Source organism: Hyla sarda, chromosome 3 (assembly GCF_029499605.1).
Source record: "Hyla sarda isolate aHylSar1 chromosome 3, aHylSar1.hap1, whole genome shotgun sequence".
NCBI lineage: Eukaryota > Metazoa > Chordata > Amphibia > Anura > Hylidae > Hyla > Hyla sarda.
In genome coordinates this window covers 174,927,874-174,954,074 of record NC_079191.1, presented here as the reverse complement: position 1 = coordinate 174,954,074, position 26,201 = coordinate 174,927,874, and the positions used below count along the sequence as shown (strand labels likewise).

The following is a 26,201-nucleotide window of genomic DNA, read 5'->3' as shown; positions in this document are numbered from 1 at the left end:
AAAAACAAAGGTAATTTCTTCCAAAAAAATATCATGCCGATTTCTCAGTTTGGTATTACAACTTGGCTCCATTCATGTCAATGGAACGGAGCTGCGAACCGCACACAACCTGAGGACAGGCGGGGTGCTATTTTTGCAAGGAGTCAGCTGTGCTTTCCTAATTCCTGATAACCCCTTTAATCACATAACTGTGTGGACTCTCTAATATTTTATATGGCAGTAGAAGGTTACACCTCTCAGGAGGTCCACTCTCCCTATCAAAAGTTAAAATGAATTCTGGCGCATGTGGGAAGAGAAATATTTCCCAACACCACTTTTTTTTTTTTTTTCAGATATTTATTTTTGCATGTGATTTGAAACCATCCTTATTTAACCACCTCATGGCAGCTGTAGTAATTGTATTGTTTTGTAAGTGCACTAGAGGAAAACGTTACATATGGTACTCTACCATATGCATTAAAATAGACAGCAGTTGAACAGCCTTGACAGTTACACAAGTTCCTTCGAGATCAGTCAGTAAAGGCTGTATACTCTAGCACATATCCTTCCATAGAACTAAAATACCTTTCATGTTACTCAAATTGTGGAAAAGTGGTTTATTTACCCATGTGTACAGCATTTCTGCCAAACAGTTTTTCCAAGTGTATTTTTGTACATTTTTTATTTTTTTTTATTTTCCCCTTGATCTCTGCTGTTCACATTTCTGTGGAACACGAATTCTGGTACAAGAACTAGTGTCATCTATAAACTTTATACAAGAAATATTTAATACTGCAGCCAAATAAATGATCAACACTTCTCTGTGCCATCTGTTGTATACACTTAACTTAAGATTTTGGAATGGTAACATGGAAGGTTTTTTATTTGTATGGAAGAACATGTGCTGTAGTATACAGACTTTACTGGCAGGTCTCTCGCATCTTGTGTGGCTGTGCCAAGGCTGTTTTGTCATAAGGAGATTAGTATGGACCCCTTCAGCTTTGATTTACACTTACACTTTGTATGACCCTAAACCTGAAATGAATTGGAAAACATGGAAGGCAATAAGTTTCTTGACGCTCAAGTACAAATACTTAAAGTAAAATTTTCCAAATCTTTTGTTTCCATTCTGAAACCCTTAAGTTCACAGGGTGATCATCCTATCTCAGTCTGCAGATTTCTTGCATGTTCCAGGAGTTTGTAATTCTTATTTCTAGAAGGTTACTTAGAACTATGTTTGAGGCGGTTTAATTTTCAGACTTTTTACTTCCAAACTAAATTGTTACTGATCTTTTGGCATTGTGACTTGCTCCCATCAATAGCGTCTTGTTTTGAAACCTTGTTTTATTCTTTACCTCATCTCCTTTGCTTAATTTATCTGCACAACCTGATTTCTACTAGCTAATAAATCCTCTTCTGCTTTGTGCTTTTTTTCTTCTTCAATCATTTATTTTAATAGCTTTTACCCACAATAACACTGCTTTGGTGGTCCCCTGTGTTAAGTTATCTCATGTTGACATGATGCGTTTCACATTAAAGCACACTAAATCTATTAACCTGTAGAGTGTGTGTATGTGTATGTATATGTGTGTGTGTGTGTGTGTATATGTATGCATATATATATGTGTGTGTGTGTGTATATGTATGTATGTATGTATATGTGTATATATATATGTGTGTGTGTATGTATGTATATATATATATATATATATATATATATATATATATATATAAAAAAAATTTTATAATATAAAAATGTTTCTTTTTTTAATACATTTGTGATAATGGAGCTCATGCTCAATACCTATAAATTGGCATTCATAACTATTCATTTAGTGTTTCATCCTGTCGGGTGAAAAAAAGGTTTATGAGCATGGAAGCAGCTTAGGCTAGTTAATCCTGCTGCAGCATGATATTTAGTAGTGTTATTAACCATAACAGAACTCTAGTGTAGTATGTGATTCATTTATTATATATATTTTTATTAGGTACTTGAATAGTCTTACAAGAAAACTCATTTCAGATTAAACCTGGTGTAAGGTATGGTCAGCCACACACCCTCACTTGGGAAAATGTAGCATTACGCCAGGGCTCTTCAAATAACTAGCCTTCTATGTAATATGTGGGCCGGTCAACAAAGCACTCATGTGTTCGCCACACTGACTCCTAGAGGGTAGGCCTCTATAAAGTTTGTCCCCTAATAGGTTAAATGGAAAGAGGTTTTGTTATCTCAACCTTGAGATAAGACAATGGGATCATCTAGAGAAGGCAGCAGAGAGTACCATGTCTGACTGTAAAGGCTATGCACCTTCCTTCAGGACATACAGCACCTTAGTCCTACAAGACCTTAGATTTTTTTAACCTCTTAAGGACACAGGGCGTACCTGTACGCCCTGGTCCCGGTCTATAACGCGGGGTCACGTGGGTCTGTCCCAGCGGCAAATGAAAGGTGGGACCCCTGGCTAATAGCACGCAGCACCAATTTTGTGCCGTCTATTAACCCTTTAGATGCAGCGTTGAAAGTCTCTCTACTTCAAAAATCGGGGCCATCTTGGTGAAATTGAATGCAAGCGGAGGGTCCGTTACCTGCCTTCGGCACGTCCTATCAGCGAATGATTGCTCCAAGCCTGAAATCCAGGCTTGAGCAATCGACCGCTGATAACACTGATCATTGCCATGTTAATGCATGGCAGTGATCTGTGTAGATGTGTGTGCAGTGTTAAAGCCACTAGAGGGGGCTATAACATTGCAAAAAAAGTGTTAAAAAAAAAAGGTTAAAGAACATTTAACCCCTTCCCTAATAAAAGAATCACTCCTTTTCCCATATAAAAAACAAAACTGTAAATAAAAATAAACATGTGGTTTCTTTGCATACGGAAATGTCTGAACTATAAATATATCGTTAATTAAACCGCATGGTCAATGGCGTATGCGCAAAGAAATTCCAAAGTCCAAAAAATGAGTCCTAGGGGTCAAATGATGATTTTAAACGTATTAATTTCCGTATTCATTTAGTTATGATTATTTTTTTTCCAGTAAGACCAAATCAAACCTATATAAGTAGGGTATCATTTTAATCCTATGGACCTACAGAATAAAGAAAAGGTGTCATTTTTACTGAAAAATGTACTGCGTAGAAACGGAAGCCCCCCAAAAGTAACAAAAAGGCTTTTTCTCAAATTTTTTCTCAATGAATTTTTTCCCGTTTCGGCGTGGATTTTTTGGTAAAATGACTGACTGTCACTCCAAAGTAGAATTGGTGCAGCAAAACATAAGCCATAATATGGAATTTTGGGTGTAAAATTTAAAAGGTTATGATTTTTAAAAGGTAAGGAGGAAAAAACGAAAGTGGAAAAACCCTGAGTCTTTAAGGAGTTAACAGAAATAACTTAAAAATCTATGTAACTTTATCACCAGTTTGAAAAAAAAAGTTCTTTCCCTCCGGAGTACCCCCTGGAGAAATGCGGTGGAAAACTTTTGTAATGTCCCCTGTTCCCGGGCTGCAAAAAAAGAACAAAACAACTTGAACTCTCCTTCCTACCTTCCCCCAATATTGTGTCCCGTTCCTCCAGCGCTGCTTTGGTCCCTGCTTCTTAGGCTGGGAACTTTACACTGGCCACAGCGATGTCCTGCCTCGGCCGGTGATAGGCTGAGCACAATATATAAGGAGCCTGGGCAGCAGGGAGAAAGTGGGCCCCGATCTCCTTACATGACAGTGCGCTCAGCCTATCACAGGCCGAGGCGGGACATCGCTGCGGCTGGTTATATGCTGACTGCAGTAGGATGTTCTGAGTGTAAGAAGCAGAGACCGGGATGCAGATATCAGCGCAATGGGGGAACGTAGGAAGGCGAGTCAGTGTCAGTTTTATTTTGTAGCCAGTTTTTTTAGGTGCTTAATAATTTTTCAAGTTGACAGGTATTTAAAAATTGGCATCTAATCCCTTTAGAGTGCTAGATTTCCTGGCTTTATAATCAGACGTAGCTTCCTACTTCGTCTCTATAGCCGCCAGCTCAGCGCAAGTCATGTTAGATTTTAAAGTGCATATCTTCTCTTTTTTATTATTAAATAGGCTAATAGCACATTGGAATTGCTGAATACATGATAGACTCTACTGTTATTACATTAATGGTTGGTTAATAGATTATGTAGTAATGAATATTACCCTGAATGTTGGTTTTCAACCCATAAATGTTTCTCTTATTTTTTTTTATTTCCTTTTTTGTACCTGGCACGTTAGCAGCAATTGTCATAATTGTTCTTGAGTCTTCATTATTGGTCTTATAAATATGCAGATATAATATTTTTCATGACCTTTAAACAGTGCAAGAAAATATTGCTGCTATTCATTCTGGACAGGCTGGTTCAGCATTTGGAGAGCTCCAATATGATACTCTTGTTGTTCCATACATTTCTTTCATATATCTGGTTTAGAACACTAAGTTTCAATGGCATAGAGTATTATTGTATAGAAAGGTCCAATTTGTGAAACATATGGATAGTAAAATATTTTGGTCAGCTTTTACTGTAATGTGATATACATGTGTTAGAATTTAACAATAGAAATTACACAACAATGTGCTAATGTTTTTTATTTTGATAGTGTGATGAAATGTACCTATTACCTTTCTGATACTGTTTGAGAATAGATATCATGGCTGGCTACATTTTCTCTACTTGATAGCTTTAGGGTAATGTGAAAACACTGACCACCTCTCTGCCACAAACTGAAACATGAGCCCTGTTTTTAGGGACTTGCTCTAAACAATTTATGGTGCAAATTTAATATATGCACCGTATTTTTCGCCCTATAGGACGCACCGGCGTAGAAGATGCACCCAATTTATAGGTGCAAAATCTAAAAAAAAAAAAAAAAAATTTTTAACCCAATAGTGGTCTTCAACCTGCGGACCTCCAGATGTTGCAAAACTACAACTCCCAGCATGCCCGGACAGCCGTTGGCTGTCCGGGCATGCTGGGTGTTGTAGTTTTGCAACATCTGGAGGTCCGCAGATTGAAGACCACTGCATAGGAGGTAATACTCACGTGTCCCCGCCGCTCCGGACCAGTCACCTCTGCCCTGGATGTCGCTCCATCGCTGTCGCAGTGTCCCCGCCGCTCCGGAACGTCTCTGCTGCCGGCCGGGTATCCCCTCTCTCCGTCGCCGACATCACGTCGTTACGCACGCCAACGCACGTACGTGATGACGAGGAAGGAGAGCGCCGGCCATACAGGGGATCCCTGAATGGAGAAGACACCGAGGAGGCGCGTAAGATCCCTCCCGGTGTCCTGTAAGCACTAACCTGGCTATTCAGTTGGGCTGTTCGGGACCACCGCGGTGAAATCGCGGCGGTCCCGAACAGCCCGACTGAACAGCCGGGTTAGTGTCACTTTCCCTTCAGACGCGGCAGTCAGCTTTGAGCGTCGCGTCTGAAGGGTTAATACAGGGCATCACTGTGATCGGTGATGTCCTGTATTAGCCGCGGGTCCCGGCCGTTGATGGCCGCAGGGACCGCCGCGATAGGGGTGTATTCGCCATATAAGACGCACCGACTTTTTCCCCCCCAGTTTTGGAGAAGAAAAAGTGCATCTTATACGGCGAAAAATACGGTACGTAGTATACGCATAGAGAGAAATACTATACACAGACGATCAGGGAAAGCATCCTAGAGTTGCCAATTGCCAAGAATAAATGGATTGACCCTTGCACGTCACATATATTTGTCAACACTTCCCCAATTAGAGGTACCTCTGACAGAAGGCTTTAATGTATGCCACTTAGGCTATCATATAATTGTGAGAGGTAATATGTTGCATTGAAAATTTTTTGGTTTTCTTCTGCACTTGACTGTCTGGGACATGAAGTAAGACTGGAGGGGGCTCCATATATTCTAAATCATATTTCCACATATACACATTACTAGATAATTTTACATGTGTTGATACTGTGACAGGCTTGTCATCTCTGCTGGATGAAGTGGGCTGGGCACAAGCACGACTGGACTTCTCCATCCAGCAGGGATAGGAAAACTTGTTCACCTGCTCCTTTCTTTCTCCACTGCTCTCTGTATGTATGTATGTATGTAATGCTGTATGCCATCTCTTGGAAATAGGTGAATGTCTTTAATATTCACATTTCAGTTGCAAATGATAGGCAACATTACATACAGACGGACTTGCAACAGCTCACAGAAGAGGCATGTAGATGAACCAAAAGTGTGGACATAAAATGTCTTCCTCCTGTCTACCATACATGAAGCTATTCTTAAATGGACAGCAGTGAAGCATACCTTTAGGAACATTAGTTATTCTAGTTGATTTAAAGCTGTTAAGTGTGTACAATATATATATATATATATATATATATATATATATATATATATATATATATATATATATAATTTTTTTTTTTTTTGCATGTGTTAATATTTGAACATAAAAATATTAAGTTAATTTAGTTTTTCCGATTGATCGGCTTCATAAAAGAGAAAGTTCAAGCTAATTTTTTCTTTTGTCCTTGTGTATAACAATTGTATACTTAATGCTTCTTCTAAATATTGTTGAGCTTAAAATAAAGTTTTAGGTCTTTGACCATTTTGACTTCCTAGAAGTTAGTGATGCAACCACCGTTTACTATTTAAAGCCTGAACGGTCTGCAGTAGTATCTCCTGCTCTGACAGCTGAGTCTTAGGCGAAAGAGTCTTAGTGCCAGTTGACTTAATTCCAGGTTAGGTGTTAATTACCGATCCTCTCAAGGCTGTTGGGATTACTTCTTAGAGATGTTCCACTATTTTGAATTGAAAACAATCACCTTGCTTTTCAAATCTTTCCAAATCTTTGAGGTAAGACAGGTTCAGTGAACACATGGCAGCCAACATGTGCAGCTCTGCGTAGGTTTTGAAACCTTTTTTAAGCTGTAAATAAACAGGCTCTCAACACCCATCAACTTTCCACTGACTAAAATTAGTAGCCTGGGTATATAATTGATGGCTGTGTTCACACACCTGTCCTGACTGATTATGATTAAATGATTATTAATCTGTATTCTTGATTACTATGCTGTTTTTAAGGTAGAACAGTAGTATTTGTACTGGATTTATACATGGATGCACTACACATGTAGAAGGTAAACAAAAACACTTTAATTCTGTCTTTTCAGACTTCATTTGTAATGTCTATTTACTAGATGTGAAAGGAAAGCTCCCGGAATGTACAGTAAACTTATCTATATTTACTATTGAAAATCTGAGGTCTACGTCTCATTTTGGCATCACTTAGGATGGTGATATTCAGGGTTTCTGTTGCATAGAATATTGCAGGCCCTAAAAAGATGCAAAATCTTGACTAGATCGGTATTGTGTGAATGAGAATAATTTCAATGTGCTGTAGATTTTTTTTTAACAGGTTATTTGTTGAACATATAGTTATACATTTGCATAGTATGTGTTGGGATCCTGGCTGCCAAAATAGACTGGGTCTATAAAACATAGTATCCATAGTTTCCTTTTTGAATATGAGGAGGCTATTTAATCTACTTTTCTGAATTCCGCTTGAATTCCGTTTGATACTCTCGGGCAGTATTTATTTTTACAATTGACTTCTATTGGCTTCTGCTTGAAGAATGAACATGTTCTTTCTTCAAGCAGAAAGGAATTCAGCGTCGGACTTCTGCTAGCAGAATTTCTGCAGTGTGAACAGGACAGCAGAAAAAACATTTAAAGTCAATGGTAAGAGATGTGCATTAATACAGAAAGTGGAGCAGGACTTAGTGTTATGCACAGGATAACTTAGTGCATGTATTCTGAGACCGTCTGCCTTCTCCAAAGGGTCCATACTATGTTTCAGTTTTTCTATATTTTGCTGTCTTATAAACACAGGTTCAAATTTACTTCATTTCAATTTCGTGTAGGGGACTAACACAATAGTCCAATTGGAATTGTGTGTTGGGCGGAGGGAAATATTACAAAGATTTCAAGTTAACGTGTATCTTTATATTTTGTGTGCGCAGGTTATAAAGCAGGAGGTGTACGATGGTGAAAGCGTATCAACTCTGAAAGAGACGGTACAACATGCTGCAGCTTCACATCATGTACGGGATGGATCAAAGAGCCCAGATCTCATTATAGAGGCCCAGTTTGAGTGTGACTTAGAAGACTTAAGCAGATTGTCTTGTAATGCTGAAAATGGCAAGTATATTTGTCTTTCTACAGTTCAACTGTGAGAATGGAGTTTAAAATTTGCATTATCAATGTTTCCCTGGTCTTAATGAAGACCACTGGACTTTAGTCTGTCTGCCTTCTGAGGTATACTTTGGAAGGGTTGCCTAATGTTTATCTCTAATGAAAGGCTTTGGTTTCTCACTGGATGGGCACTGTGTAGGATATGTTACTATTAGCACAGTGTGTATAGTAAAAATGTTTACAGGCCCAGGCTTTTCCCAGCATCTATTACAAACAGGGTGAAAAACATATTAACAGTCTCTGCTGCACTGCACTTTCTGAAGCTACAGACATTACTGAACATTGCGGCTCAGCCAATCACTGGCTGCAGCAGTGTCCTAGTAGTAGTTTGAAAGAAAAGAAATGTACAGTGTGTTTACAACAACACAGCATGCACACAGATAGGAAAAGCAATTGGCTGGCAGCCATTACACAGAGCTGCACTGACTGCTGTGAGTTGTAGTTTGGGCTGCAAGCAAGAAAAATAAAATACAGGAGACATTCAGAAGACAGCAGGTGCCACAGGAGCTGGCAAAATCACATGGATAACTACAGAAGACACAGAACAGGTATTGTGGTGGCTTTGGGGCATTTTTAGTTTTCTTCCCCGGAGCTCCCCTTTTAAGTTTGACATTCAGCTTGTGCAGTCATGGTGGATGACTGGGAAAATTGAATGGTTTGAATGTTGGATTCCTTGTATTGTAAGTGAATCCATTACATGACTTACATTGGCTTCATTCCTGTCGTGCCCTGGGCACCCTTGCTTCAGCAGGGGTGCCAGGCTGGTTTAACTGGCTCCTCGGCCGCAACTTGTTTTTTTCCAGGTTGTTAGGCAAAAGCACTTTCAGTCCCTGAGTAACTTTGGCAAAAGGGGACATTGTACCTGGAGCCTTGCAGGTGCCTTTTGGCCTGGAGGCGAAGGGTTTGGTTTATTGGTGGGCCTCTCTCCTTTTTGAGAAGGGCTCCTACTGGACCGCATCCTCGTGCAGTTTTTTGTGTGAACACTTGCACTTTTATACTTTCACTTTGGGGACTTGAGAGCTTGTACCTCGGCTCTTACAATGGCTTCATTGCATTCCTGTCATCATTTATACAATTTTCCAGTCTGCAGGGAGTCAATAGTAACTAAAAAATATTTCCTGCAATTCTAGAGACAAAGCAGAGTACAATGTATGGATTATTTTGGTTTTAGACAATGATTTATTGTAGATTGTTCGACAATATATCCTGTTTGTATACAGTTGAGGGGGCCAGCGTCACAGATCTTAAACGGTCATTGAGGGGAAAAGGGATTAAGCCACTACTAAACATCCCTGGTGGCTTATCTCCCAGGAGAAATTGACAGGCTTGCCCGGCTTTTGTCTTAATGGGAACATTAAACCATAAAGCGGAGCTTTAACCCTTTCCTGCAAATGGACGTATATGTACGCCCTCTGCAGACTCCCGCTGTATGGCGTGCACGCTAAGCAGGTGGGTACGCAACATACCAGGTGGGTCCCGGTTGCGATCAGCAACCGGGACCCTCAGCTAATGTCTGGCCGGCTGATGTCCGGCATTAACCCTTTAGACTCCGGGATCAAAGTTGATTGCGGTATCTAAAAGCGGTTAATACCGTTCCCGGACAGCTCAGTGGACTGATTGGGACTGCTGCGGTATCCAGATCAGCTAAGAGGACGTTGGGAGGTGTCTTGCCTTCCTCCTGGCCATCCGATCTGTGCTCAAGCCTTGCATTCATCTTTGCCAGTCTGAAGCAATGGAGCACCGATAACAGTGATCCATGCTCTCCTATGGAGAAGCATTGATCAGTGTACACAATCTAAAGATTGCATGTTATCGTCCCTTATGGGTACTAAAAAAAATTTAAAAAAAGGAAGTATGCATTATCCCCTTCCCTAATAAAAAATTGAAATCGCCCCCCTTTCTCCATTTTCTAATAAAAAAAAAATATATATATATTAAAACCTAAAAATGTGTGGTATTGCCACATGCGTAAATCTCCTATCTGTTAACATATAATGTTAGTTAAACTGCACAGTCAAAGGCGCAAGTGTAAGAAAATGCGTATTTTTAGTTACTTCATATGATAGAAAAAAATAATAAAATGGAATCAAAAGGTCCCATCAAAATAAAAATGGTGCAGATAAAAACTCATACATTCCTATATACTGAAAAATAAAAGGTTATAGTGGTCAGAAGTGAACAGTTTTAAACATACTAATTTTGGTGCATGTAGTTTTAATTTAAAGGATGTCCGGTACGGACTTCCTATTCCATCCTGCCTGGGCTGCAAAAAGAGAAAACAAACTTTCACTTACCTTCCTACGTTCCCCCGGAGCTCCGCAACAGCTGATCGGCCGGGCTGCCTGCTTCCTACTTCCTTTAGCCCGGGACGTCACACGGCGCTTCAGCCTATCGCCGACCGCAGCGATGTCCCACCTCGGCCGGTGATGGGCTTAAGTGCCATGGCTGCAGCCGTTGATAGGCTAAAGGAAGTAGGAAGCAGCCCGGCCGACTGATCAGCTGTTGCGGAGCTCTGGGGGAACGGAGGAAGGTAAGTGAAAGTTCTTTTTCTTCAGCCCAGGCAGGATGGAGTAGGAATAGTCCATACAGGACCTCTCCTTTACGTAGTAAAATAAAACCTACATAAATTTTATGTCCTTGTAACCGTATGGACCTACAGAATAAAGATAAGGGGTCATTTGTACGGAAAAGTGCACTGTGTAGAATCAGAAGCCCCCGAAATTTACAAACTTGGCGTTTTTTTTGTTTTTTTTTCCAATTTTGCCCCACACAAATATTGTTTTGCTGTAGTTTTTTTTGTGACATGATTAATGGTATTACAAAATAAAATTGGTGGTGCAAAAAACAAGCCCTCATATGGGTCTGTAGGTGGAAAATGGAGTTTGTTTTCTCCTCTTCACCTTCTAAAAATCATAAGTGCAAAAATGGCCCAAGTGGGAAGGGGGTTAATGCAGCATTCTGATTTGAAAAATGTGTTGGGCCCTGTAGCATTTTTTTTTTTGTCAGTATAACATTAATGTACTGTATTGGAACAGTTTTGAAGAAATTATGGATTCACAAAGCTGCCCTGATCACATTTTTTTTCCCCCTCTGCTTGTCACCATACATAACCTCCCTTTCCATTCTGCTGTGCAGATGTTATTTTAAATTGAATATAGGCCTTTTCCTGCTATTCCGGAAGCCCACAAACACTTGTTGAAATCTCCCTACAGATCAACTTTCAGCAAAAGGGAGTTTAATCTCCTTTTCGTCAGAAGTCCATTATTTAAAGATGGGTCTTGGAAAGCTAACTTTGCAGCGCCTGCTAATTTGCTGTGCTCAGATAGATGACTCTAGCATAAGATACAATGTGGTTTCTTAAAATGAAGGAGGAAAATCCTGGTTGATTGCAAATTTTTTGCAAATTTTAAAGTATTGTCCAGAGAGATCGCTTTACTGTTGAAAAACAGTTCAGAGGAGTTCACAGGTTTTGTATGTTTTAGCCAATCAACACACCGCTTGAGTTCAACCTCTTCAGTATATGGGTCACTATGGCGCCTCTGCATGACTTCAGTTTCATATTTTTTAAATTTAATTCCGCTTTAGTTTCACACCTCATGCCTATGAAGCCTGAAGTGAATCTAAGTGGTACCATACAATGTAGTTATAAACACTTTGGGGGGAGATTTATCATTGTTGCTTTGGTAAGCAAGTTCTGTAGGCATTTTTTTTGCTTTAGTTTTGCTTATGCATGGCACATTTATCATACTATCACGGGGGTTGATAAATATAGCTCACATTAGCAAAAACCAATTAATCACTTTTGAATACAATTTTTTTTTAGCACACATACAGTGAGGATCAAAAGTTTGGGCACCCCAAGTAAAAATTTGTATTAATGTGCATAAAGAAGCCAAGGAAAGATGTAAAAATCTCCAAAAGGCATCAAATTACAGATTAGACAATCTTATAATATGTCAACAAAAGTTAGATTTTATTTCCATGATTTACACTTGCAAAAGTTTGGGCACCCTGCAAAATTTATAGCATGCACTGCCCCCTTAGCAAAGCTGAGACCTGCCAGTGTCATGGATTGTTCTCAATGATCATCTGGGAAGACCAGGTGATGTCAATCTCAAAGGTTTTAAATGCCCAGACTCATCTGACCTTGCCCCAACAATCAGCACCATGGGTTCTTCTAAGCAGTTGTCTAGAAATCTGAAACTGAAAATAGTTGACGCTCACAAAGCTGGAGAGGGCTATAAGAAGATGGCAAAACGTTTTCAGATGTAAATATCCTCTGTTCGGAATGTAAATAAGAAATGGCAGTCATCAGGAACAGTGGAAGTTAAAGCAAGATCTGGAAGACCAAGAAAAATATCAGACAGAACAGCTCGCAGGATTGTGAGAAAAACTATTCAAAACCCACGTTTGACTGCACAATCCCTCCAGAAAGATCTGTCAGACACTGGAGTTGTTGTACACTATTCCACTATAAAGAGATACTTGTACAAATATGGTCTTCATGGATGTGATCAGAAGAATATCTCTTTTACATCCTCACCACAAAAATCAGGGTTTGAACTTTGCAAATGAACATATAGACAAGCCTGATGCATTTTGGAAACAAGTTCTGTGGACCGATGAGGTTAAAATGTAACTTTTTGGCCGGAATGAGCAAAGGTATGTTTGGAGAAGGAACAGAATTTAATGAAAAGAACCTCTGTCCGACTGTTAAGCATGGGGGTGGATCAATCATGCTTTGGGGTTGTATTGCAGCCAGTGGTGGCACAGGGAACATCTCGCGAGTAGAAGGAAAAATGGATTCAATAAAATTTCTGCATATTTTGAATGCTAAATTGATGCCATCTGTGAAAAAGCTGAAGTTTGAGAGGATGGCTTCTACAAATGAATAATGATCCTAAACACACCTTGAAATCCACGAGGTTTTCTGAAGGTTTTGCCATGGCCTTCACAATCTCCTGACCTCAACATAATTGAAAATCTATGGATAGACCTTAAAAGAGCAGTGTGTGACAGACAGCACAGAAATCTCAATGAACTGGAAGACTTTTGTAAGGAAGAATGGGCAAAGATACCTCAAACAAGAATTGAAAGACTCTTGGCTGGCTACAAAAAGCGTTTACAAGCTGTGATACTTGCCAAAGGGGGCAGTACAAGATACTAACTCTGCTGGGTGCCCAAACTTTTGCAGACGCCATTTTTTTGTTTTCTGTTATTTTGAAAGTGTAAATGATGGAAATAAAATCTAACTTTTGGTGACATATAAGAATGTCTAATCTGTAATTTGATGCCTTTTGGAGATTTTTTTTATTGGCTTCTTTATGCACATTAATACAAATTTTTACCTGGGGTGCCCAAACTTTTGATCCCCACTTTATGTCCACATTTTTATTGTTGCTTCCTAAACAGCTTATTTTCACTCTTCCCTTCCCCCACCATCCACAAGATCTGAGTTTGAATTGAGTGGCTATCAAGCACACACCCTGCTCCTTTCAGTGTCTATGGCATCATCAGTCATGTAAATGAACACGTTTACATTTTCACTCCCCTAAATAATTTCTTGATCACATCCACTGGTACAGTCTGTACATTGATGAACCCTTTATGAACGCACAAAGGACCTGGTTGGATATGCAGGGATGTTTTGGTGTGATTCCCTCCTGTGTGGTGTAAGCAAAAATTTTATTTGTGAGTAATTTAACAATTCTCACCAAAGTAAACTATTTGCAATTAAGAGGTTGATGAATTGTACTTTTAATTGTCATGTACAATATTAAATGCAGTCTGTGTTCTGATGTGGGTGCACAAGGTAGGCCATTAAAAATCACCTGGCAGATCTTAAACATGTAAGACAAAGAAATACTTTTTAGAAATGCATTAAGGTTGGTCAAAAAATTAGCTGTGGAGTAAATTCACAAGCCACCCAGGGTGTGGCGGAGATGATCGAAGATAGAGAAGCTTTATGGATCTACCCTTTAGACACTAAGATCCCTAGAGGTCTTAAAGTGTTCCGGTCATTAGCAAAAAATTTTTATTTAATGTAGAAAATAACATGTATTACACATATAAATACATTGGTTACAAAATGTAAATATTTGTGTCCCTACAGCTATTGCCTGTGTGTCTCTGTTAGAAGACCAAATACAGGAATTGTCGGTGTACACGCAGGGCTCTGTGCGCAGAGGGCAAGCAGGGCTCCCGGGTCACATCAGGATGACCGACAAGCCAGGAGCCTGCACAGAGCCCTTGTCCTGCCCTCACTTTCTGTATTTGGCAGCATTTTTCACCCAAAAATATACACCATTTTTAATATGCATTGGTTAAAAAATTACATAAATGGTATTATCTACGTTATATAATACGTTTTTGCTAAAGACAAGTACTTTACCTTGGTAGGGAAATCATGTTTCACTAGTAGTCTTAAGATCAACACAAATAGAGGTTACACTGGTGGATACATTTTCAACGCAGTATATATGGAAAATCTCATCCTCCCAATCTCCGAGGGTTGTTTTGTCCCCAGGGATGGGGAGGATATGAAGTTTGTAAGTTACCCATGCCACCCTATAAGATGTCCCCTGGGTTGGGAGCTATACTTGCCTAGTCCCGTCGCTCCGGGCATAGTGACTCACCCTTGGCGTGTTTGACGGCCCATGTCACCGCTCTGCTCAGTCTGCTTAGGGTGCAAAGTGAGGACACGGGCAGTCAATCATTCCTAGGGGGCGTCACTATGGCAGGAGATCTGTTTTGCATATCAGGACAGTTGTATGTTTGTATGAGGGTATTATGCAAAATCATAATTGTTGCAAACTTTAAGAGCATTTTGTATCAAAGATTTTAGGAGTCACAATCTTTTTGAAAAAAACAAGTGGTCCAATAAAAAAGATATTAAAAGGTTCTGCAATATTCTGTGGTATTGGTCTGCATCAATGGACTAATACAGCTACTCGTAAGTAACAGAATTTATTTTTATTTGTATATAACATGAGTACATCCCTCACATTTTGTAAATATATTCTTTCCATCTGACAACACTGAAAAAATCTACTCTGCTACAGCATATAGTAGTGCAGTGTTAACCAACCAAGGTGCCTCCAGATGTTGTAAAACTACAACTCCCAGCATGCCTAGACAGCCTTTGGCTGTCCAGGCAGGCTGGGAGTTGTAGTTTTACAACACCTGGAGAGGCACCCTGGTTGGGAAACACTGTAGTAGTGAGTGCACAGCCTGCAGAACAGTGAGGTATTCTGAAAGAACAGCAACATTAAGTGGACATGTCCAAAATTGGGCCCAAAGTGTCAATATTTTGTGTGGCTGGCGCTGTTTTAGCACTTCGGTAAGCCTCTTGGGCATGAAGTTCACAAGGGCTTCACAGGTTGCTACTGGAGTCCTCTGCCACCAGGTCTGTGATGCCTTCATGGAGGAGAGGATGTAAGAGACCTTGTGCTCACTCACCTTCTGTTTGGGGGGTGCCCTACACATGCTCAATGGGGTTTAGGTCTGGAGACATGTTTGGCCAGTCCATCACCTTAACCTCAGCTTCTTTAGCAAGGCAGTGCTTGTCATGGAGGTGTGTCTGTGGTTATCATGTTGGAATACTGCCCTGCAAAAATGGCGTGGTTGTACCGACCAACATAAGATAAAGGTAAGTTGTACGCCATAAATAAAAATAATTTAAAAAAAATTTATGCTAGAAATGATCCAGATTTTTTTTTTTTTTTTTTACAATATTTTGACACAAATAGGCTACTTCTAAGCTGCTGTTATGTCCATTGTAAAATGACGGGAGTATAGCGGGAAAAAAATTAGTGCACAATGCACAGTCCTCTTCTCCCGCTATACTACTCTACAACAACGGACCCCATTATAATCAATGGGATCTGGCAGTGCCCGGTGTGACTCGTCCCGATTATTGCTGTTAAAGGCCCAAAAAACCTAACAGACCCGTTATGGGCAGGTCACAACGGCAGTGTAAAAGTATTCATAGCTGCATATTAAGTACACTATATGTAATGGGGTAAAAAAAATTCACAATCTCTTTGATCAGCAAACACATTCCAAAGTTACCACCTAAAAAGGCATGAAAATATATACTTATGTGAGGTACACACAGTTTGTATGTATACGAATAGTCATGGCCATAAATGTTTTTCAAGAAAATGAAGTATTTCTCACAGAAAAGGATTGTAGTAACACATGTTTTGCTATACACGTGTTTATTCCCTTTGTGTGTATAGGAACTAAACAAAAAAGGGAGGAAAAAAAGCAAATTGGACATAATGTCACACCAAACTCCAAAAATGGGCTGGACAAAATTATTGGCACCCTTAACTTAATATTTGGTTGCACACCCTTTGGGGGAAAAAACAAATCAGTGGCTTCCTATAACCATCAATAAGCTTCTTACACCTCTCAGCCAGAATGTTGGACCACTCTTCCTTTGCAAACTGCTCCAGGTCTCTCTTATTGGAAGGGCGCCTTTTCCCAATAGCAATTTTTAGCAAAGAACGGAGAGCAAAGAAGGAGGCCACACTCTCCAAACCAGGTCATTATTCGGATCTTAAAGACATGCGGTAGGCCGCAGGTGGGCGAGCTGTGGTGGAGATGGGGGAGACCGGATTTTTAGCAAATTTTTAGATATCTTCACAGGTGTTCAATGGGATTTAGATCTGGACTCATTGCTGGCCACTTCAGAACTATCCAGCGCTTTGTTGCCATCCATTTCTGGGTGCTTTTTGATGTATATTTGAGGTCATTGTCCTGCTTGAAGACCCAAGATCTCGGGTGCAAACCCAGCTCTCTGACACTAGGCTGTACAGTGCGACCCAAAATCCGTTGGTAATCCTCAGATTTCATGATCCCTTGCACACATTCAAGGCACCCAGTGCCAGAGGCAGCAAAACAACCCGAAAACATCATTGATGCTCCACCATATTTCACTGTAGGTACTGTTTTCTTTGTAGGCCTCCATTCTGTTTTCAGTAAACATTAGAATGATGTGCTTTACCAAAAATCTCTATCTTGTTCTCATCTGTCCACAAGACTTTTTTTTACCCAGAAGGATTTTTACTGACAAGTTCATTTTGGCAGAATGTAGTCTTGCTTTATGTCTGTCAGCAGTGGGGTCCTCCTGGGTCTCCTGCCATAGTGTTTTGTTTCATTTAAATGTCAACGGATAGTTTGCACAGACACTGATGCTCCCTGAGCCTGCCGGACAGCTTGAATATCTTTGGCACTTGTTTGGGGCTGCTTATCCACCATCCAGACTATCCTGCGTTGACTCCTTTCATCAATTTCTCTCTTCTGTCCACGCCCAGGGAGATTAGCTACAGTGCCGTGGGTTGCAAACATCTAGGCAAATCTAGATCTCTGGAGAATGTTTTTTTCCACAATTTTGGTTCCCAAGTCTTCAGACAGGTCTCTTCGCCTCTTTCTGTTGTCCATGCTCAGTGTGGCACACACACACACACACACACATACAATGCAAAGACGAAGTGAACGTCTCTCCTTTTTATCTTTCAGGTGTCCTTTTTATATTGCCCACACCTGTTACTTGCCCCAGGTGAGCTTAAAGGAGCATCACATGCTTGAAACAATCTTAGTTATCCACAATTTTGAAAGGGTGCCAATAATTTTGTCCATCCCATTTTTGGAGTTTGGTGTGACATTATGTCCAATTTGCTTTTTTTCCTCCCTTTTTTGTTTAGTTCCAATACACACAAAGGGAATAGCAAAAAATTTTACTGCAATCCTTTTCTGTGAGAAATACTTCATTTTCTTAAAAAATTTCAGGGGTACCAACATTTACGGCCATGACCGTGTATATTATAATTTATCTATTAATATTTGTGTGTGTATAGACAGATGATAGTTTAGCAGTTGTCTTAACTTCCCATGCCCTTTTGCACCTCCCTTCATGTGTTTAATACTTTTTTTTCCTGTGTCATTTCAAATTATTACACAAAAGTTCTGATCTTATATGATTTGGTACCTTTTGTATGGATTAATTGGGTTGTTACCAACATCTGGTTACATTTTTGGTTAATAGCATCTTTGGAAATATATTTAGTGAGAACATTTTTTAAGTGTTTAACCTCCCTGGCGGTATGATTCTTTCTGGAAATTTGTACCAAAAGCGGTACAATTTTTTGCACTGAATCTCACATATCCCCCCCCCGCCCATTTCACATCTCCCCCATCACATTCCCCCTCCCTTGTCACATTCCCCCTCTCCCTTATCACATCCCCCCGTCACATTCTTCCCCCCTCCTTGTCACATTCTTCCCCCTCCTTGTCACATTCTTCCCCCTCCTTGTCACATTCCCCCCCTTGTCACATTCCCCCCTTGTCACATTCCCCCCTTGTCACATTCCCCCCTTGTCACATTCCCCCCTTGTCACATTCCCCCCTTGTCACATTCCCCCCTTGTCACATTCCCCCCTTGTCACATTCCCCCCTTGTCACATTCCCCCCTTGTCACATTCCCCCCTTGTCACATTCCCCCCTTGTCACATTCCCCCCTTGTCACATTCCCCCCTTGTCACATTCCCCCCCCCTTGTCACATTCCCCCCCCCCTTGTCACATTCCCCCCCCTTGTCACATTCCCCCCCCCTTGTCACATTCCCCCCCCCTTGTCACATTCCCCCCCCCTTGTCACATTCCCCCCCCCTTGTCACATTCCCCCCCCTTGTCACATTCCCCCCCCCTTGTCACATTCCCCCCCCCTTGTCACATTCCCCCCCCCTTGTCACATTCCCCCCCCCTTGTCACATTCCCCCCCCCTTGTCACATTCCCCCCCCTTGTCACATTCCCCCCCTTGTCACATTCCCCCCCCCTTGTCACATTCCCCCCCCTTGTCACATTCTCCCCCCCCCTTGTCACATTCTCCCCCTTCATGTTACATTCCCCTCCCCCTGTCAAATCCCCCCCTTGTCACATTTCCCCACCTCATGTCACATTTCCCCCCCTCATGTCACATTTCCCCCCCTCATGTCACATTTCCCCCCCTCATGTCACATTTCCCCCCCTCATGTCACATTCCCTCCCCTCTTGTCACATTCCCCCCCCTCTTGTCACATTCCCCCCTCTTGTCACATTCCCCCCTCTTGTCACATTCCCCCCACCCCTTCATGTCACATTCCCCCCACCCCTTCATGTCAGATTCCCCCCCCCTTGTCACATTCCCACCCCCCTTCATGTCACATCCCCCCCCCCCTTCATGTCACATCCCCCCTCTGTCACATTCTTCCTATCCCCCCCTTGTCACCTTGTTCTGCAGCAGCATACACTAGGTTTGCCGGGCAGATTTCAAACCTAGTGTATTTGCTGCAGAACAAGCCCTTTCCCCTTCAGCCAATCACAGGCTTTACACCACTGCGGCCTGTGATTGGCTGAAAAGTGAAAGGTCCTGTAAGATGAATAGAGCAGGGACCAGAGCGCACGGAGGGGAACGACATCTTCAGGGACCGGGACTAGGTGAGCAAAAGGTTTTTTTATTTTACTACTTTTTCCTTTTACACTTAGCTCAGTGTTTTTCTGACAGGGTACCTCCAGCTGTTGCGAAACTACTACTCCCAGCATGCCCGGACAGCCTTTGGCTGTTCGAGCATGCTGAGAGTTGTAGTTTTGCAACAGCTGGAGGCCCCCTGGTAGGGAAACACTGACTTTTAGTATTTTTCTTTACCTGCTCTGGCCGGCCCCCGCAACGGGAGCCAACCAGAGCAGATAATCGCATGTTTTCCCGGGGGCCGCATCGCTATATCGCATTGCTTTTGCGATATATCGTGCAGCCCGGCCGGGAACTCTGTAATTCTACCCCGAGCGTGACTCGGGGTTACCGATCCTGGCAGGGAAAATTAACCCAGAGTCACGCTCGGGAATACCGCTCAGGAGGTTAAAGGGGTACACCAGTGGAAAACTTTAGTTTTTAATTTTTATTAAATCAACTGATGCCAGAAAGTTAAACAGATTTGTAAATTACTTCTATTACAAATATATATCAATACTTAGTAGTGGCTGTATACTACAGAGGAAATTCTTTTCTTTTTGGATTGCTTTTCTGTCACGACCACAGTGCTCTTTGCTGCCACCTCTGTCCATTTTAGAAACTGTCCAGAGCAGGAGAAAAAATTCCACCGGATTACCCCTTTAATTCTTCAGCCGCTGTTTATATGCCGTGGCCTTCATTTACTATTGCAAACCCGACTTGATTTGTTGGGTTGTGTGCCAGATTCTGTTGCATTGCGCCAGAATTGAAAAAACCCTGACTAACACTCCATTTTGCAAAGAAAACCCAAAAAAGTGGTATGGCCACCGGAAAAAGGGACGGTGTCTCTGAAATTTCCCAACATTTTCACAAAAACCCAACATATTTACTAAGGTTTCCACATTTGAGCTGAGGAAAACCAGACAGATCAGAGCATGTGTAAAATGTAGGGGAAAGTGGAAACTGTAGGGAAACCTTAGTAAATACCATGGAAAATAAATTATAGGCAATTAATACCCACAAAGAAAACTACACAACACTATTAGTAAATAAGGGCCTGTGTGTGTAGATATATTTTTGTGTGTGGATTAATGTATATGTGTAAAACCTTGTTTTGTTTTTGCTTTTTTTTCTACACTTAGTCCCTTAGGGGACTTGCATGAAGAATCGTACAGATCAAAGCGGTATCTAAATGGTAGCTGGCCTCAGCAAACGCTGCATGTCTGCAACTAGCAGTAACTATAGACAAAGGGAGAAGTCGCTCCTAGTGTGATACCGTAAATAAGGAACGTACAATTTAAGCAATATTGCTCACCGATGTAGGTTGTACTGCGACCAAGTACAACAATGGTGTAGGCATAAACCCTATGCGGGCGAAACTCGGCAGCCGCTCCTGGCAACATGAAGTGAAGCAAAGACAGATCCCTCCAGGACAGCACAGGATAGAGCTGGCGCACAAGACTTCAAGGTAAAAACAGATTTATTTTACCCGGCATGCAACGCGTTTCGCTGGATAATCAGCTTCATCCGGCCTGATGAAGCTGGTTATCCAGCGAAACGTGTTGCATGCCGGGTAAAATAAATCTGTTTATACCTTGAAGTCTTGTGCGCCAGCTCTATCCTGTGCTGTCCTGGAGGGATCTGTTTTTGCTGCAATTAGCAGTGGCCCCTAGCTACTGATATCAGCTGGGGGCCACCCGGTGTGGTTAGAATTTGAGTCAGGAGCCCGCACCATACTTCCCTAATGACCCCATGACTTGTATACCTGTCCTTGGTCAATAGCGTGTTTAAACATACTAATGACTGTAATGTTTGATTTTGGTAACGATCACGTTCATTAAGGAGTTGAAGTTTTACCTTCATTCATTTCAGTGCTTAGACAATTATCCCAATAATAAGATATATAATGGTTTGTTAATAACTAGATCACTTTTGTATAATGTAGAAGTGTAAATGTAATTAGATTTGATGGCTTTGCTGTGTAGTAGTATTTATTGCACATCTGTTCACTGCTGAGGTCTTGTCCTTGCACTGCAGTTATTGTAGTGACAAATTACAGCCAAGCAAACTGCTCCAGGTTAATACAGTCACATCCATGTAACCATCCTATACATCTTAATTATCTCTGGCATTTCTTTGGAAAAGCTTCCCAAAAGCTTTTCTGTTTGGATCACTTATATATCCTGTGCTCATGTAAGCCTGAACTTTGGATTTTGGCAGCGCTTTCAGAGTGGAAGCATCTCGGCCAGAATCTGGGCCTCCCAGCAAATTGTGCTTTCAGGTATTCATCTCTTCAATCGTGTCTGTTAAAATAAATTATGAGATTGTTGTATCTTTAGAAAAGTCAGCATACGTTAAGCTAGAGGTGGAAAACCTCTGTAGTTAATGGCACTCTACCATGCACTGAATTGTAGTTAGGGACTGTTTCTTTTAAACGAGATGAACATAAATCTGAATGAGTTTTAGATGTTTAACTTTAGCATTATAAGGACATCTTAAAGCTTCTTAGTATTGTGCATTGAATCCCTCGTAACTTTTTGTAATTGATAGCCTAATGCTGGGATTACATATTCCGTTTTTGCTGGGATTTTGTTCTAGCTTCTGACTTTGTTTTCTTCTTCCCCACCTAGTTAGGGTAGCTGTCAGCAGCCAAACAGGTAAAAATAGGGCTTATCTTTTCGGGTCCCAGGAATACCTTTGTTTTTTTTTTATCTTTAGTGTTTCTTCCTTTTTTTTTTTTTTTGCCCAGGGGGAATTTCCCCTGTGTTACATGAGTCAGTCTCATCTTAGTCGCCACCTTTGTGCCTGCCGTAATTCAAAGTAGTTTTATGCAGACAGAAGCAGTGAACAGCAGATGGTCTAGCTATAACTGGGCTTTTGTTGTGCCAGGATAACGCTCCTGAGCACTTGATCCTCATTTACATTACCAAGAAAAGCTGTAATGGTACCTAGTGAAAAAAATAAGTGTGCCTTTAAAGCTGATGAGAAACCTTAACTCTCCATGGGCTTATTTGTTTTACCCATTTAGCACTTAATGGGTCCACTTCAAAGCTATGACTTTTATATGGAAGAGTCACTCTGAAGTGTTTCTGTAGAGGCTCATACCTGTACTGTTAGGCAATCTTCACATGTCCAGAATGTCCACACAGAAATTCTGTGTGGACATTCCTAAGACCGTACGGAGTGCATAGCGGTCTGAGATGGCGCATTCTCGTGCAGAGTCCACAGAAAGAATGAACAGCTTCAATCTTCCTGCAGAAATGAAAAATGTAATTTCTGTGCCAGAAATATCTGGTATTCCACTGTGTGTACAGTGAAGCAGAATCCTGTTGAATTCAATGGGACTCTGCTTTTTTGCATGGAAATTCCGGACGTGTGAACATGGCCTTAGATTATTTCCAGACGATATGCTCTTGTCCCTTTTTAGCATTTGGATTCCCTCCTAAACTTTTTTTTCGCTATTGAACTTCAACCCAGACACAGCGTAGAAAGAGATCAACAAAGTTGTATGAAGTAGTGTTCTTACTAGAGATAAACAAAGTTAGTGATTCGATTTGTCAAGAATTTCTCGGCTCGGCAGTTGCTGACTTTAGCCTGCATAAATTAGTTCAGCTTTCAGGTGCTCCGGTGGGCTGGAAAAGGTGGATACAGTCTTGGGAGACTCTCTCCTAGGACTGTATCCACCTTTTCCAGCCCACCGGAAATACAGTCCCACAAAGCCACGTCCCCTTCTATTTTCCGCTTACAATATCTTCATCACAAATCGGTCCCCCCTGAGAATAGGATGGGAAGTCAAAAGCTTCCTCCTTTGTTGATTTTTTTTTTTTTTTTCCCCTCCCCAACAAGGATTAGGAAGGAAAAACCAGGCAACGCTAGTCTCTAACATAAGAAATACATCAGGGACTACACGGATTTCACCACAGATCAGTTGTACACATACCGGGTCCAGAAAATCTACCATAGTCGTTTCCACACAAAAATACTCCACAGGGACAAATATAATCCGATAGAACACCTCAACAAGGTAACTTACCATGCAAACAGGAATTAGTCTTCATTCTTCTCTTTTGCACCTGGCTTTGTGGGGGGGGGGGGGTTCCACATTTGCACCACAGGTACCCCCAAGTGGCATAGGGGCATTCTCAGACAGTACCTAACATATCTATGCCGGTATTACAATCAAATCTTTCTCTCAGCAACTACCAACTCCAATACCCACTGCCTCTTTTTTTTTTTTTTTTTTGGGCACCCACACCCCAATTTCCTCATCTATCGATATGTTGACAGGTGGTGACACTGACCAATATAGAAAATCATCCATTAGCAAGTGATGCCTTACAAATCCATAACCTTTCTTCATTTGTACTGAAAGAGGCCGAAATATTCTTAAGTAAAGGGTTGTCCTTTACCCATGTGCCCAAATTTTACCTATTTACATGGGTTAAGGACATCTGCCTATTTGCTCGGAAGTTAGCTCTACACAAGTGGCACTTACAGAGGGAGAGCGACTCTAGAACTCTGTTACAGCATGAGGAAAATGTGAGGCACGCTTGAAAATGAGGGTGTAGATATGGGGGTTGAGGCCCCTTCTACAGACTTTAAACCAAAATCAAAAATGACATCTCTATTTTCACTTTCCAAATATACAAATTTTCGTAGACATTTTATCGGAAGAACTGAGCGTGCCATCCACAGGGGGGAGGGAGGGGATTGGGGGGGGGGGGGGTTGCTGGTTCTAATCTCAGTAAGGAGGAACAGGCGGCCCTTAATTCCCTGATAAAATAAGGAAATTATCATAAAACCAGTGATAAGGGTGGCAACATCGTGGTGATGAATAAGGACTCTAATTGGATCAAACAAAATATGAACGCCTCGAGAATGATCCTACCAAGGAATATTTGAATGAATACAAGATGCTGCTGTTGTCAAAGGCAATGGCCTCATTTCTGATGATGAATTTAAATTAGTTTAACCCCTGGCCTACCATTGTGACTATTTTTTATGCACTTCCTAAAACCCACAAAAACACCCCATAAGAGGAAGGACAATAGTTTCGGGCAACGATTGTTTGACACAGGGTGCTAGTTTGTGTGTGGCTATGGTTCTTTGTCACCACACTTCCTTCATATTTGAAGTATACGAAGGACACCGTTCTGAAGCTGACTGACATAACCATTACGGGCACCACGATTCTAGCCAGCCTGGACGTGGAAAGTCTTTACAGTAGTTTATGCCATGATTTGGGCATTCAAGCTGTCTCAATACCTGAGCACTAAGAGCACACTGTTTTACAAAGACAATTTACTTGTATTATCTTTACTGAAATTCATTCTCGCACACAATTATTTCTTATTTAATGGCACTTTCTTTCACCAAACCCAAGGCACTGCTATAGGGGCTTCTTGCGCACCAAATTTTGCTAATCTTTTTTTTTTTTAGGGTGGTGGGAGGACACGTGTTTTTCTGATGAATTCAGTTTTTTCACCGAGCATTTTATTTGGGGATGTTATATTGTTGACGTCCTCATATTATGGGATGGGCCACTTGCACTATTTAATGCTTTTATTGTTGAGCTTAATAACCAGATTGGTATGACTTTTACGTCAGAAGTTTGGGGTCGTACCATTCATTTCCTTGACCTGAAAATATACATTGACGAGGGCAATCGGATCCAAACAGGCACTTTTTGTAAACAAACTTCCTCCAATTCTCTTTTGCACTGGGGTAGCTGGCACCCGGGATCTGAGTATCCCGGTTGGCCAGTACCACAGGGCGAGGAGAAATTGTTCTGAACACATGAGCTTTGTGAGAGAAAGCAATAATCTTTACAACCGGTTCTGTCAATGTGGTTATCCACGAAGTTGCCTTAAGAAGGTCCACTTCAAAGCTATAAGTGAGCTTAGTGATTCTATTCATCACGAACTTCTCGGCTCAGCAATTGCTGACTTTAGCCTGTATAAATTAGTTCAGCTTTCAGGTGCTCCGGTGGGCTGGAAAAGGTGGATACAGTCCTAGAAGACTCTCTCCTAGGACTGTATCCACCTTTTCCAGCCCACCGGAGCACCTGAAAGCTGAACCAATTCATGCAGGCTAAAGTCAGCAACTGCTGAGCCAAGAAGTTCGTGACAAATTGAATTACTGGAAGTTCGCTCATCTCTACTCTACATTGAGGTGATTAGTGTCTGAGATCTCTTACCGGGGTTTATTGTCCTTTAAAAATAACATCTATCATATTTTTTATTAGTACATGCATTATTATTCTTTAAAAATAACATCCATCATAGTTAAATAGTAGAACGAAGATAGAAAAATGTCCGCACTCACCATGCCATATCAAATGATTCGCTTTATTGGATTCTTCCGATTTCCATGAAAAAGCATAAGACAAAAACACCCGAGTGCAGGGAGGGGGAGCAGCTCCGGGCAAGGAGACTAGGAGCGGCTGTCAGGAACAACAGCACCGTTTCGTGTTATTCACGCATCTTCCGGTTCCT

At 41.3% G+C, this 26,201-nt stretch overlaps 1 protein-coding gene across 2 annotated transcripts in view; it reads left to right on the top strand.

Moving 5' to 3' along the window:
- The window catches only part of DIS3L2 (DIS3 like 3'-5' exoribonuclease 2), a 320,278-nt gene that overhangs the window by 107,001 nt on the left and 187,076 nt on the right, over nucleotides 1-26,201 (top strand). For both annotated transcript variants that reach the window (XM_056565531.1, XM_056565532.1), the window contains one exon: nucleotides 7,986-8,163. In XM_056565531.1, coding sequence (XP_056421506.1) covers nucleotides 7,986-8,163 — 178 coding nt within the window. The remainder of the gene's footprint in view (nucleotides 1-7,985; nucleotides 8,164-26,201) is intronic.